At 45.9% G+C, this 14802-nt stretch overlaps 1 protein-coding gene across 7 annotated transcripts in view; it reads right to left on the bottom strand.

Moving 5' to 3' along the window:
* Positions 1-14802, bottom strand: part of KIZ (kizuna centrosomal protein) — an 87791-nt gene that overhangs the window by 8632 nt on the left and 64357 nt on the right. For 6 of the 7 annotated variants that reach the window (XM_020878397.2, XM_020878382.2, XM_070472232.1 and 3 more), the window contains 2 exons: positions 4620-4724; positions 2652-2748 (listed from right to left, as the gene is read on the bottom strand). In XM_020878397.2, coding sequence (XP_020734056.2) covers positions 2652-2748; positions 4620-4724 — 202 coding nt within the window. Of the gene's footprint in view, positions 1-2651; positions 2749-2832; positions 3058-4619; positions 4725-14802 lie in introns of those variants that run through there. The other variant, XM_070472234.1, reaches the window with a different exon arrangement.

Genomic DNA, 14802 nt, shown 5'->3' with positions numbered 1-14802 from the left:
AACAGCTTCCTATTAGGACTCACTCCTTCGTACATTATGCCTTTCATCCCCACTCAACCACAAAATGATTTTGCTCAGGCAAATACAATGGGAGAAAAGATTTACACTGAAAGAATCTTTAATAATAAACTGTTGCCGATCTGCCTACTTGCCCGTGATTTATAATACAATAAACATCGGATTCTATTACGGCTCAGGCACTGAAGCCGTGGCTCGGGAAAACGGAATATGAAAGCGCAGGGACCCCACCACCATCACAATGAAATGAGCAGGGATAAATGTGCTAAGAGTATCTCTTTGCATCTTTTATAGCTGGTGTGTATTAATCTGTAACGCTTATTAAGAAAGTCATTGCTATGCAAAGCAGCGCCCAATCCCTTTCTCTGGCTTTTCAACAGAGCGCACTGTTTAGCCAATAGGACGGACCCTCTGGCCCTCATTCTGCATTCATCACAGGCAACATTTGCACAATGTATCTCTCAAAGGCGGCTGAAAGGAAGGCCTTAATACTCATGTAAACAACTGCAAACCAATTACTTAATGAATCAGGCCCACACATAATGAGGTGCAGACAAAGAGCTATAAATGCATTTTTGCGCCCAAGCCGCTGCTTTAAAGTAAAATCCCTCAGCTGTAGTTTGGGCTTAACTAGCACATCATAATTATTGTCTCTAGGACATCAGAGGAAGCCATTTTTTTTTTTAAAGGTCCAGCAGGGTCTTTTTTTTCTTTTTCTTTTTTTTTTTTGAGATTGCTCATCAGCTCACTGACAAAATAGAGCAAAGAAGAATTTTTAAAAGTGCTACAGCAGCACTGCACTGTTATGTTTATTCTCGAGTACTGGGTTTCGAGACCACTTGTAAAAGCAATAAAGCACGAGGAATGACTGCAGTAAGTGGGGTCCTTAAATGTAAGCCTCTAAGAAATTTCAGTGAATCCAGGCACAAAGAGCGAGCCTGGGGCGGCATATGAACACCAAACCCAGCACAAGAACCAACTGTAACCAACAGTGAGCCAAACCCACACACTTCAAGCCCAGAACTTTCATCACTGGATTATTATCAAGTGTGGAACCAAGGGTTCCTAGAAGGACTTTTTTTTTTTCTCCTTAAAGAGGATGATGTGATCACTTGTAACTTAGGAAATAAATTTCATGCAGAAATGACAGTAATAACAAAAGGCCCCTGCCTCAAACTGAAGGGAAAAGAAGTTTGATTTTATAATGAAATACTGATGCGAGCTGTAATATGTCAAATGATCAGACTGAGAAAATGTTCTACGGAATCTGACTGCTTTCTGAATGTGTTTAAACATTGCCCAAAGTGGGGAATATACAGGAAAAATTTAAGAATTGTGTTTTTTTTAGGACCTCTAAAACAAACACTTCTAACAATCTTTAAAAACTAAAGGGATGTATTATTAAGCCAATGTTGACATTAATCCCTAAAAACTACCTGTAGAATTTATTCTCTTTTAAAATTCCTTTCAGGAGACCTAGAACTTGAATTTATAGTAAAATCATAAAAATATAATACTTTAAAACTCTTCTTATCCCATAATTCATTATCTCTCACTTCCTTCAAAAACAGACAAAAACGCAGGTATTAAAAATAATAGTTTCTAAAAATTAAATGAGTGATTCCCTTAAATTGAACATATCAAGTTTCTAAAAGCAAAAACTTAATTTCAGAAAATCAACCTCATTTAAATATATTCCAGGTCCTAAAAATACTGTAAGAGTTTTCAAAACACAAATGAAAATAAGATTTTTTTTTCCACTGTAAAAATACTACATTTCTAAACAAGTAAAGTTAATCTTATGGAACATCAGAAATGTAAAGTTTCTGTTTTAAAATTTCACTAGGGCAAGTAATTATTTCAAATGTAATCATCTACAGGACATCTTTTAAGGGGAAATGTTGCAAAGGCAATTCTGTATTGTTTGAAACAATATGTAGCTCAAAGTGAAAAGGCAGGTCTGTCATCAGACAGCTGCTTCTACCCCCACCCACATACTCTTCTTCCGTGGCTCAATGCCACTGCACGATCAGTATTTTATGTTGATTGCAAAGCTAGCATACAACTCGCTTATCACTGCCCCCAAAACTTAGTTTTAAACTACAGTCTACAAAATGTGAAAAGATAAATTTTCATGTTTGAAAATAAGCAAGAAAATATCAGAAAGGGAAATAGTCCAGCCCAAATACTTGGTTAAAAAAAAAAAAAGAGGAATACAAAAATAAATATCCAGCAACTGCTTGTATATATACCCGCTGTCTCCAAAAGAAGAAACAGGCCACTTTATTTCTTTTAAGGCCCTGCGTTCTCTCTCTGCCCTCTCCCGACACCCTCCATTGTGTGGTTTCTAAGCAGCCCTACTGCGAGCAGCTGTAGACGCTAATTTGTGGTTCACTGAGGTGTCAATGGAGTCTTAAACCAAGGAAACAACAGCTGCAAAACAATACCTGGCTCTGGGACAAATATTTTCAAAGGTAGACTAAAGTTTCAACTGTCACTTCAGATAAACAAAACCCAAACCATAATGTTCCATCAAGTCACCCAACGAAATCATGTGCAGCAAGAGTTTCACCCTGAGCGGAGTGACATTTCTCATCTTGCTGGCGCGATTCAGAAAGGCTCCATGACTTTACCTTGACAAAGGACTCCCTTTGCTGGATGAAAAACTTGCTTCCGAAGCGATTTTGTGAGTCGTCTTTGTCTGGAATGTCCTGCTGCCGGTTTTCAAACCTGAGAGAAGCAAGCAGAAACGTGCAGTGAGCCTGGCCGCCGCGGGGGTGAAGAAGCCCCAACCTGTTAAACAAGCGTCAGCAGAGAAAGCTGTTCACAGAAGGCAAGGCGGGGATGACAGGCAAGGAGTTCCCCTGATAACCTGTTATCGCAGGTGGTTTCCTGTAATACTGACACAGAGTGAGTAGAAAGTGAAGTCACTCAAACAGCACCGTTTGAAATGGCCACAAGGCACGTGCGAGCAGGGTCTCCACGGTGTTCCTAAGCTCTGGACGATTCGTGTTGTGACACTTGGGCAGCGACAGATCACTGAGAGAGACAGTGAGAGGTGGGAACAGTCTCGTGCGTTAACTGGTATTCTAGATGACAGTGCCTGCCCACCCACCTTTAAGCCCTTCTGCCAGACCCTTCACTTTTCCTTCTTGCAGAGGAGAATAAACCTCCGCTGAGAACCATCGAGGCCACCCCTTAACTAGCCTGAAAAGGCCGATGGGGAACACACACTGTCCAGCCCTTTCCCTGGAGCTCGCTGGGGTGATCCCTGACCTCTGCCTGCCCTCAGCCTTGGATGCTTCTGCTACCAGTCTGAGTCTGGCAGTCACCCAAGATCATGGCTACAGGGTGCGTGAGCACCTCCTCAAAAGGCGTGTGCTGTTTTCCTAACCTGTAACCTGTGCGTCTGCTCGTAACCTCTGAGGCAAAGCGGTTCTGTCAACAAAGTGTCCACGTTCAGCCCCTGGACGGTCTGCACCTGCTTAAATGAACCAGGTCTTTTCAGACATGAGAACAAAGTGGCTTCTCGTAGAGACGGGCACACAAACCGACATGTCACACGTCCACAATTCAATCTGAGGTGGCTCTGAGATCGGCGCGCACGCCCAGCACTGCCTGGGACTATGTCTGACATTCCCCCCAAGTGTCTGTTTGATAAAGACATCCTTGAGACAACCGGGAAATCTAAACATGGACTAGGAATTATGTGGTGCTAAGAAATCATTCTTACAGGTGAATTCCAGCGTGCTGGTTTATATAAAAATTGGAGGGAATTCCCCGACAGTCCAGTGGTTAGGGCCCAGTGCTTTCACAACTGAGGGCCCAGGTTCAATCCCCGGTCGGGGAACTAAGATCTCATGAGCCATGCAGCACGTATCCACCCCCACCGCCCAAAATTAGAAAGTCGTTAAAGTAAACTTCCTTCTGTTATTAATTCATTACCTTCACAATAGGAGCTGAAGTGACTTACATTAAAAAATAAAATGTAATAAAGTAGAAACCACTGAAAAATAATAAAAATACAATAATAACATGTAAGAAAACTAAGTGAAAGAGAAAGTTGCTCAGTTGTGTCCAACTCTGCGACCCCATGGACTATACAGTCCATGGAATTCTCCAGGCCAGGATACTGGAGTGGGTGGGTAGCCTTTCCCTTCAAGAAAACTAAGCAAGACTACAATTAAAACAAAAACCCTGGATTAAAGGAACTACATTTAAGCTTAAAAATTGAGCTTTTATTGGGATTCAGAGTCTTTTTACTTAAAGGAGCTCAAATCCCCCAACATTCAGACAAGGGAGACGGCCCGGATGACACACCCCACCGCTGGTTAACAAACTGGAAGGTGTGAGAAGAGAGGGAGTTCGGGTTGTCTCTGGTGGCACTGTCATGACACGTCAGGCAGACTCCAAGGGTCCGCAGGCTGTGGGCAGCACACATCCTAGAAGGAAGCTGCTTCCAAACGCCTGCTGTTAATGATGGCTCCCTGGCTCATCCTAAGGTGGTGATAACGCGTTACAAAGCAAACTCCAGAGAGGGCACACTGCTCCCTGCACAAGCCCGGGCGGTGGCTGGGGGCTCCCAGTGTCGCTCTGCTCACCTGAAGGTTGTGACGTGGGGGCCGTGGTCTCTTGGAATCCTTCTCTGGCCTGGTGCGTGCTGCCCTGGAGGGCAGACTGCTTCAGCCTCTGGTAGGCTTTCGTTTCTACAGGTGAGAAAAAGGCGCAGATAACAGGACACCCACAGACACGAGAATGAAGTTGGACCCTTACATTACATCACACACAGAAATCAACTCAGAAAGGATTAAAGACTTGAATGTAAGACCTAAAACTATTCAGCTCCACGAAGAAAAGGTAGGAGAAGAGCTCCAGGATTTGGCAGTGATTTCTTGGATACAGCACCAAAAGCACAGTCAACAAAATACAGACAAACAGGAAACAACCCACAGACCCTTTGGTCCTTCTCTAAGTGGGGAAGACTGCTGGGAGAAGCAATACAGAGAGGTCCCGTGAAGGACCTGAGTGACACAGGCTTTCCTGCTCCCTCAGGTCTCAAGGCCTCGTGGGTGAAGTGGAGAAAGGAGACAGAGTTCCAGCAGTACACAGCAAAACGGCCCCCGAGGCCATGCTCCCCACAGGGCCACAGACTATGGGGGTTGGCCATTGGCTGAATTCCTGCTCCTGCTGGTTCAGTTTAAGAACTGAACCACGAGGCCCTTGTTACTGGTTAAAAACTACCGAAAGGAGAAAGACATAACTTACCTACTCAGAATCACATGAGATAAAAAATAAGCATTTAAAATGAACATCCTATTTTGGAGTAGTAAATGCTCTCTAATTTAAAAAAGTACAGATCAGGGATTCGATTTTGAAAATAATAAATTCTAAAGAAACTTTTTAAAAAAATTGCTGGGTTGTGAAATCAGTGCACACTAGTTCTAGTGTGCATCTAGTGTGCATCGTGTGCATCTTGTGTATTCTGAAAACTTTACTAAAGAAAACACCAGATGCAGCACACGCAGGAGGGGAAAGTGAGAGAGAGAGAGAGAGAGAGTGAGTGTGTGTGTGTGGCAGTGGCCTGGCCCTTTGTCCCGGGGTGACTCGGACAGGAGTGCATTGTAATACTCTGGTTGACTCTAATGTCCTTGTCACTTCAGAGTCCCTGTAAGGCAGCCTGGGGTGGGGGTAAGGTGCTAACGAAGTCAAAGGTGGAGTGTCTGAATTCTGAACAGGTAAAGGAGATGAAGGAGATAAACATGCTGTTGTGAAGATCAACCAAAAAGTTTTTCAGTTTTTATGATACAAGTCCAGATTTTAATGACTATGTGCTATTTCTACATTCATTTAAACTTATTTGGGCAAGGAAAAGACAGCAAAGATGGAAAGAACTTTTTTTAAAAGAGAAAGAAAGAAAAAGGAAGAAAGAGAAGAGAGCAGCCTCTGGGTGAACAAAGGCCCCTGGTGGCTGGAGCTGGAAGCTGGGCTCGTCTGTTAACCGTCTGAACGGAATCATTTCACTCTAGCGAGCCGGTTCTCAGGCTTCTCAGAAATCAGGAACACATGTTATTTATTTTCTGGAGAGGATTTTTGTGCAAAACATCACGTTACTAGTTGTGAAGTGATTTCAGACTGGCGGGTGGGGTGGGGATTAAGTATTCTGTTCAAATATGAGACGGAACGGACCTCCTCGCTCGTCTGAGCCTGGGAGCGAGGACAGGGCAGCAAGTTGCCTCAGTCCAGGGACCATCCTAGTGCTTGGAAATCGGGGGCCACGGTCACACACCCCACACCTCCCTCACAGGGTGCTTGCTGCCTGTCCTACGCAGAGGACTCCGGAATTTCTCCCTGAGCTGCGTCTGCTGTCCACATACATCGGTTTGGAGGGAGAAAGCTAACATCTCCCACTCATTCAGACTGAGCCTGCCTCCTTCCTAACCCAGCTCCTCACTGGCATTTGATCCTTAGACCTCCTGGGGCCCTTCTCCAAGGTGAGTCGCTGGTGGCCCCTGGGATAGTTTTTATCTGGGATGTGGCAGCCCGGACCTGAGTAATACAGGGTTGACAAAGCTAGCTGAGGGCCTCCAGGGGCATCGCCTGCCTTACCTCTGGTGAAAGCTTCTGTTAATGGTTTCAGGACAGAGGGAGGTTCAAAGGTGAAAGGATTAGCTGCACTCACTGGAGGAACAGACTAACTGAGGCAGGACCAGTGCCCCCAAAGCAGCTGGAGGGGCTGGAGCAGAGCTCAGGATGCCAGTCCTTCTCCCCTCACTCTTTAGTCAGAAGAGCTGCACAAAATAGCAGACCAAGCACTGAGAGATGACCCGGACAGGAAAAACAAAATCAAGGTTTGGTTTAAAAAAAAAGTGACCAAGAGAGGCTGAAGGCCATGCAGCCTGTGTAGAAATAGGGGCCAAGGAGTTTCAGCACCCAGATCACAGATTCTGCCTCAGACAGCAAGGACAGGGCAGGGTATACATGCCGATTCTCGGGGGCCGGGCAGGACCACACATGTGACTCTGGCCAGACAAGGGGGGAGGGAGGTTGGGTCCTGTGGCCATGGGGCAGCAAGGGGATGGGAGGGGGTTCGTGTCCTGTCTTGGGGCGGGGGGACAGCTGTCTTTTGGCCATAGCTGACAGCTGCCAGGTGAGAAAATGGGCCTAGACTTGCCAGATTTCTGCCCTAAAAAAATTAAATCACTGCCCAGGCCACTCAGAACATACCTGCAACCCTGAAACTGGAGGGCAGGGAGAAAGTTTCTTGTGTTCACTGAATGAGGCACAAGCACCCTTAGAGACAAACCTCGGCCATGGGACACAAGCTGGATGTCAGGGCTAGCTTTCCCCGCTGAAGGGCCCAGCAGAGTCTACAACACAGCAGCAGGGAGGCTGCAGCAGTCCCCTGGGGATTTAGAAGGAGCTGTCCGTATCAAACAAACCAGATTTCAGAATCCTTGGAAGCAAGAGAACAGTTTTTGCTAGGGATGCTCAAACAATTCAGACCCTCTTCTGGAAGAGCCTAGAAGACTTGGCCAGGATTTCAACATCATAAGGCAAAGCTACAGACTTGAGTTTGGAGCAATCCAAGTCCAGGTTTTTCTGGAAGAAGGCAGTGAAGAATCAATCAGTTGAAGGCTGCACACTGCAGCCGTGCATATTCAGTTATTAAATGAATGAGTGAGCAGACACAGGAGCGAAGGGAACAAAGCTGGAGGTTCCAGTTGGCCTGTTATGAATAAGGTCGGGACGAGGGTCCTTTGTATCTTTTCAAGGAGCAAAGCCCTGAGACCTGAGTCTTCACCACTGCACGGACACTGTAAGTCTACAAACCTGAGGACTTGGAGGCCCCTTAAGGCTTCGCTTTGTAGCCTGTGACTCCCAACTGCAGAGAGCTACTTCTTGTCAGTAATATAAAAAAATACTGAGTAGTGCAAACAGTTAGATAAAACAACTATTTCTAAGAACATAATGACGCTCAGATGCACACAGAAATAGCATACATGCATCCACAAGCTTGCAGCTCTGAGTCGCTCAGTCAGGCTTCTCTCACATACTCAAAGTTGTGTTGAGATGGGGAGTTTCTTTTTTTTTTGCGGGGGGGAGTTTCAAAAGTAGAAAATATTGCAGCTTAATATACAAAATAAGGCAAGGGGTCCAGGGGATTAATATCTATCCCTGGCTATCAATTCCAGGCTGACAACACAATGAGATAAATATTATTTTTCCCTACTTGGTCACACAAGCTGGCTGAACCCAATCATCTATCTTCTTACAAAGTGGTGAAGGATCCCTGAGATTGTTTTCTTTTTTCTTTTTGATATTCATTTTGTGTCTAGAAAACCAAGAAAACGAAAATGTGCTGAATAAAGAGAGGCAGGAGAGAGATGGCGCTGAGGAAGAGAGAGAAAAAGCCCCAACTTCTTATCTTTCGTTCTCTTTTATATGCAAATGTACACCTGCTAAAATACTTTTAAATCTACAAATAAAAAGAAAAAGAAAATATCTGATGAACAAGTGCTTTTAACAACCCATTACAAGAGCCAGATAAACACTTGGTCCCCCAGCCTCTGAGGGGTGTCTCCAAGGCAGAGGGTCGGCCTGGCTTTCGAGGAAATCCCTGGTGAAGAAAGAGCTGGGTCCAGAGAGGGAATAACAAAAGGAGATGCAAACAATGCTATTAGCGCAGCGAGAAAAGCAACCTTGAACCGAGAAAGAACGGGGCATCTCTGAGCCAGGGAAGATAATTGCGATTCCTGCAGGAAGCATGCAGAAATTCTAAACTTAAACTCAAAAAATATTTTATGTCCCTGGGTTCCCCAGTGCTGTTGCTTTTCGTGTGTTTCTGCATCCAGGCTGACTTTTCATTCACGTCGTGCTAGATGCAGCAAACCCAGCTAAATAAGGCAAAAATTGTGGGATGGAATGCTAAAATTAATTCTAAAGGTAAACATTATTACTGAAAACCCAGAAATCACTTGTCCAGTTATCTCAAATTAAAACAAGAAAATATTAGGATAAGGTGCTTTCACAATTCTGAAAATACAGAAAACTCATCTATATTTAGGGATTTAAAAATGAAAAAAACAACAAAACACCACCTGTCTATGTGAACGCAAGGTACACAGGTTGGCTCCATAACCAGAATCACTTGTCATATGTAGGCTGCCACACTGCCAGCAGTCCTGGGCCAGGGCACCTCTCAACCCAGGGTTCTTCTCTGTTCTCACACGAGATGGCTGATGCTCAGAAAAGGGAAAAGCTTCTCCTTCCAACCAGTTGCCTGGAGATGCTTCAGAAAAGAGGTGTTTCCACCACATCCTGAATTTCTATGGGACAATTCAATGGTTACACCTGAAAATAAGTGCCTGGCTGGGAACTGACCTTTAGTGAATGTTTAAAAACTGAACTGAAACCATTTTGCTGATGATACCGCACACGAAAATTCATAATCACGGTGCCAGCCATATAACACTGCTGTCACGGGAGGTGAATTTTCAACTCTTGAGGTCATGGAATATTTAACTTTTGAGTCATTTTGATCAGGAAGTTATATCTTACTGGCATAATTAATAGTCCTTAAAAACAATATTTTTAGTCATTTGCACTGAGTGATTTATAAAATGAGAAGAGTCGGAAATGAAGACTCTTTATTATCATAATATCATGATATTATAATATCAGCATTATCATCATCTAGAGTTAGGCCAGGAGCAATCACGTAGGTGATAAACCAGAGGCAACAACGTAAAATAGGACCAAATCCCTCCCCTCCCCTGCCAGGTTGAATAGTGCTTCTCCCAAATTCACGGCCACCCAGTAGCTCAGAATGGGACCTGCTCTGTGAACAGCATCTGTGCAGATGCACTCGGTGAAGTATCTCAAGATGAACTCATCCTGGATTCACTCTGGGCACTGACTCCGCTGACTGCTATCCCACTGGGAAGAGGACAGAGAAGCCCAGACACAGAGACAGCGGCGACACGAGGCTGGAGGCAGAGATTGAGGTTGTGCCATCACAGACCTGAGGCTGCAGCAGGCCTGGAAGGATGCTCCCGGAACCTTCAGAGGGCATGGCTGCCACTTTGATTTTGGACTTCTAGCACCCACGGCTGTGAGAGCAAACAGGTCTGTGGTTCTCAGTCTGTGACGCTTTGTCACAGCAGCCTTCGGAAAGTCACATCCTCCCTGAGCCCTGACTGCATGGAAGCATCTAGAACCCGACCTCCCCCTCTTTCCACTGGGGTCTCTTGCAGAAAAGAAGTGTGGTTCGCAGGATAACCTACAAGGAGGGTTCAGCTCTGAGGCTCCCTGCTCCATGGTTCTCAAGCTTAGGGAGTTGCCTGGTGTGTTACACACACAGACTGAGGCCTTGGCTCACACCTGGAGGTCCTGGGGTACCCAGTTCAGGATGTGGTTGGCACATGGGTCTGTTTTAAAGGCCCACGTGGGCTTCTGCTGGGCAGCCTCTGAGCAGAATTTCTTAGGCACTTCTGAATTCATTCTTGGGAACATATCTGCTCAGGAGCTCTCCCGGAAGGTGCCCTCCATTCCTCCACGGCCACGGTAAACGGGTGCTGCCAGCCTACAGTGTCTGGAGTAAGAGGCTCTCTGCTCTCGTGAACAGCAGGCCCCAGGGTGAAGGCATGGCAGCCTGACTCCTGCCACAGACATGGGGCCACCTGGGCAGGGCCAGGGCCAACCCAGCAGCAGATGGTGCTTGCCTGGCTGCCCCAGGCACGGCATCCGGACCTGACTGGGCATCTCCAGGACAGAACAGGTGTGGTGCAGACTCAAGACAGGCTCCAGAGTGCAAGCGCTTTGCCATTCGTCTTCACGGTCCTAAGTCGTCACTGCAATTTTCTCTCCCAGGATAGATCCAGTCTCCTGTGACGACGTGGCCATCATCCATTTCCAGCCTTCTCCCACTCTGTGGTAAAGCTTGAGCAATGATGTTTGGGGAAGCCCTGCCCAGAGTCTGACTGCAATCTTCAAACCTAGGCTGACCTCCCACAGAGCTTCTAAAGGGACGGACCACAGTCTGACCTGGAATATTTCAGCTTGCCAAAGAATATCAGTGAGAAATGGCACAGTCAGGCAACCACTTTCAATACAGCTTGACCAAGAGAATTGGTGTCAAAAGAATGAGAGGCTGAATGGACATTCTTAGAGGCTTAATCCTCTTGAGATAAAAGCTGAGAGCCCTTTTCACATGGAGCTTAAGGAGATCAGTTTTGCCAGGATGGGCACGTGGGTGGGAAAAGTACTGGTGGAGTGACTGATGGAAAGAGACGGTGTGCTGGCCTGAATCAACAAACGCTTAAGGGAACTCCTTTACACTCTCATTTTCATTCGTTTGACAAAATGAGTGCCCACTGTGTGCCAGATACTGTGACAGGGGCTCTGTTTTCTCTGACGCTTAGTGTAAGCTGCATCATTTACTAAAATTAAAAGTCACCAAATTGTCAAGGTAAATTGAGTATAAATACCAATAAAATTACCAATGGGGGAAACTTCCCTTTGGGGGTGTGAGTGGTTCAGAGGAAGCCTTTCTTAATATAGACAAGCATGGCTTCAATTCTGGCCTAAGTGCTCCAGGGAGACACTGACCTGATGGCCCTGTACCTCTTGTGGTCTCAGGCTCACCTAGGGGTACAGGCTCACCCCACTTTACAAGTGCCACCCTGGGACAGTCTGCACTCAGAAATCCTCGCAAGTTGCCCACCTCTCCAGGCTTTGTTCTTCATCACTCTCAAGAGCATCCTTTCAGGGCTCATCTTTTGTTAAGTTACAAATTGGTATTTAACTGATCCAGATGCCCTGAGGCAGGTGCCTCTCCTATAAAACAAGAGAGGCCGGCTGGTGGGATGGAAGGACTTTCGGGCTTAAATACTGAAGTTTGAATGTGATTCAAGACCTGACACTCTGGCTATATGGCCCTGAAAAGGGCTCTCAATCTTTCCGTTTGCTGGGCCATCTGGAGAACTGTCTGTGTTTCTGCAGGGTTGCTATGACGGTTAGAGACGTTGGAGGCTTAGGAGGGTGAGGACCCAGTCTCTGGCTGTCTCTGGCCTTCCCTGGATTCAGCTTAAGTAGAGGTGTGACATATATGCAGATTATATACTATTCTTATATACAGAAACCCACACACCCATAGATAATCCCCTTAACCTTTGATTTCGACCTGGATTCTTTAAAGTGAACAATTAGACTAATGAAAGGGGTGGACTGTGTTAGCAAACAGATCAAAGGTTCGCTCTTATTTGTGGTTCATGGATGGATTCTCCTCCAAGTCCTCAGCAGGTATGTGTGCTATGCAGGCAGCCGAGGGTCTGTGTTCTCTGGGTGCAACTCTGCACCAGCTCCCAGGGCATCTGCCTGGCCCCCACCAAGAGGCACCCACCACACACCGCACGGGGACGTGGGGCCCTCACCAGCGAGGTTGCTGGGAGCCCTTGCAGCTGCTGTTTGGGCCTCTTCTTGGAAGGTTTGTTCACGAATATAATAAGAAGTTCCCAAAGTCTGTGAAGTTCTCTTCAAGATTCCTTTCTGATGAGGTAATGCCCTTTGGATTCAAATTTTCATTTGCCTTCTGATGTGGAAACTTCTGGCAGAAGTGGATTCAGTGGGAGGTGCTGTCCATGAGGATCTGTGGCAGCGCAAGGCTAGGTGGTCACGAGGAGCTACTGCATCTCCAGGAAAGCGAGCTGCTGTCAGGATTCCAGGCCAGAGGTGCCCAGGCGCCCCTCTGGGACTGTCTCAGGGTTACTCCCTCTGTGGCACTGTCCCAGTCCTCCCACTTCTACCCTCTGGGTTTCACGTGTGAGGTTCCTTTTAACTAGATGTACTGGGATGAAAATGCTATGGCCAGTGGGGCCGGTTCAGAAGACCAACATAAGATGCACACAAAGATCACTGATGTAGACCACAGCTGATGTGGGCTGCGTGTCCAGTACAGGCTTAGTGCCTTCACATTCCTCACCTCACCTCACACCCCATCTGGCTAGGCAGGAGGTCTGCTTTCCCAGGTCAGAGGCTCAGCGGGTGAAGAAACAGCAGGAAGTAAAGAGCTGGCTGACAGCAATGGCTGATGCCAAACACCACCTTGTTTTCTTAACCCTCCGAGAGCAGCCTTGAAAATGTTCCTTTTCTTTGGAATATTCTAGAAGGACTGCAGCCTGTACAGATGAGGCAGCCTCAACAGAACTATTACAAAGGGGGAGGATTCTGTCTTAATTCATATACCTGCCTTACTCTGTTACTGCTCAGTTGATAAGCTATGTCTGATGCTCTGTGACCCTGTGGACTGCAGCACGCCAGGCCTCCCTGTCCCTCACTATCTCCCGGAGTTTGCCCAAGTTCATGTCCATTGTGCTGGCGATGTTATCTAACCATCTCAACCTCTGTCACCCCCTTCTCCTTTTGCCTCCAATCTTTCCAAGCACTAGGGCCTTTTTCAGTGAGTTGGCTCTTCGCATCAGGTGGCCAAAGTACTGGAGCTTCAGCTTCACCATCAGTCCTTCCAATGCCTTACTTTACCAAAGGCCAAATCTCCAAATAATCATGGCAAGACACAAACATTAATAAAGAGGTCAAGATCAAGAAATCAGAGATCAAAGTAGCTGTAACAATAGACACAACCACAGCAGAGCAGAGCTGAGGCGCCCAAGGCCTCCGGCAGGCACGTGCTGGGAGGTGCTGAGGAGGGGAGTGTGGTGGCTGGGCCAGAACCACAAGGTTCCCACTAAGAAGATGCTTTGGACAGCTTTTTCACATTTTCCAGGTTATTTTATGTCTACTTCTTTGGCCTATAATAGGCACAAAGCTTTTATTTTTTTAGCTGCCAACTATTGACAGATCAATGACAGACTGCTGAAATTATAATTTCTTTAAAAAAAAAAATCTTCATGGCAAATAACCTGTATTCCTTTGAGGCACATCACACCTCTTCTTGAGTGAAGAGAAGAAAGATTTGAAACACTGATACTTAACTATCTCTTCTCTTACTAGGAAATTCTGAGATATACAGAGGACACACTGGAAGTTAAGGGGGTGGGGTGAGTGACACGGGTGATGGGGTGAAAGGGCACAGACTTCTGGTTATAAAAGCAGTAAGTCCCGGGGATCGAATGCACAGCGAGGTGACTATAGCTAACACCACAGGACTGTGTACCTAAACACTGCTGAGAGAGGAAACTTAAAAGTTCTCAGTAAAAGAAAGAAAACCTGTAACTACATGCGGTGACAGACACTCGTGAGGCTGGCCCAACATACTGCAATGTCTACGCACAGTGACTCATCACGCTCTGCACCTGACATGGGTATAATGTTATGTGCCAGCTCTCCCTCAGTTAAAAAGTCCTCTGGGAAAATCACACCAGTACTAATGTGGGGATACTGACTCACTACAAGGGGTGTCTGGAAAGAATGCTGAGCAGACCAGGGATCGACAGGAGACTAGGGGACTTCCTAGTTCCCCAACAAGCCCTTGTGATTCTAACTGAAGCAAATTCAGAGGTCATGAGATATCCTGCACTCAAAGGCAGATGCAAAAGAAAAGCACCCAAATGACCTTTTGGGTGTCTGTAGTTTGGAAACATCTATACTTTTATTAATTCTATTAATAAACAAACAAACAGGGAATTCTATCAGAGTTTTCTCAAAATGAAGAATAAAAATCCAATAAGTATATCACTGGGAAAACATTTCAAGGAAAAGAAAACCTCTGTATTTTAGAGTGAAATATTATCTGATGCAGAACATATACAATAATTGCTCCACTATAAA

This window comes from Odocoileus virginianus, chromosome 9 (assembly GCF_023699985.2).
Source record: "Odocoileus virginianus isolate 20LAN1187 ecotype Illinois chromosome 9, Ovbor_1.2, whole genome shotgun sequence".
Taxonomy (NCBI): Eukaryota; Metazoa; Chordata; class Mammalia; order Artiodactyla; family Cervidae; genus Odocoileus; species Odocoileus virginianus.
Note: the sequence above shows the minus strand (reverse complement) of the source record. Positions and strands in the feature narration are given on the sequence as shown.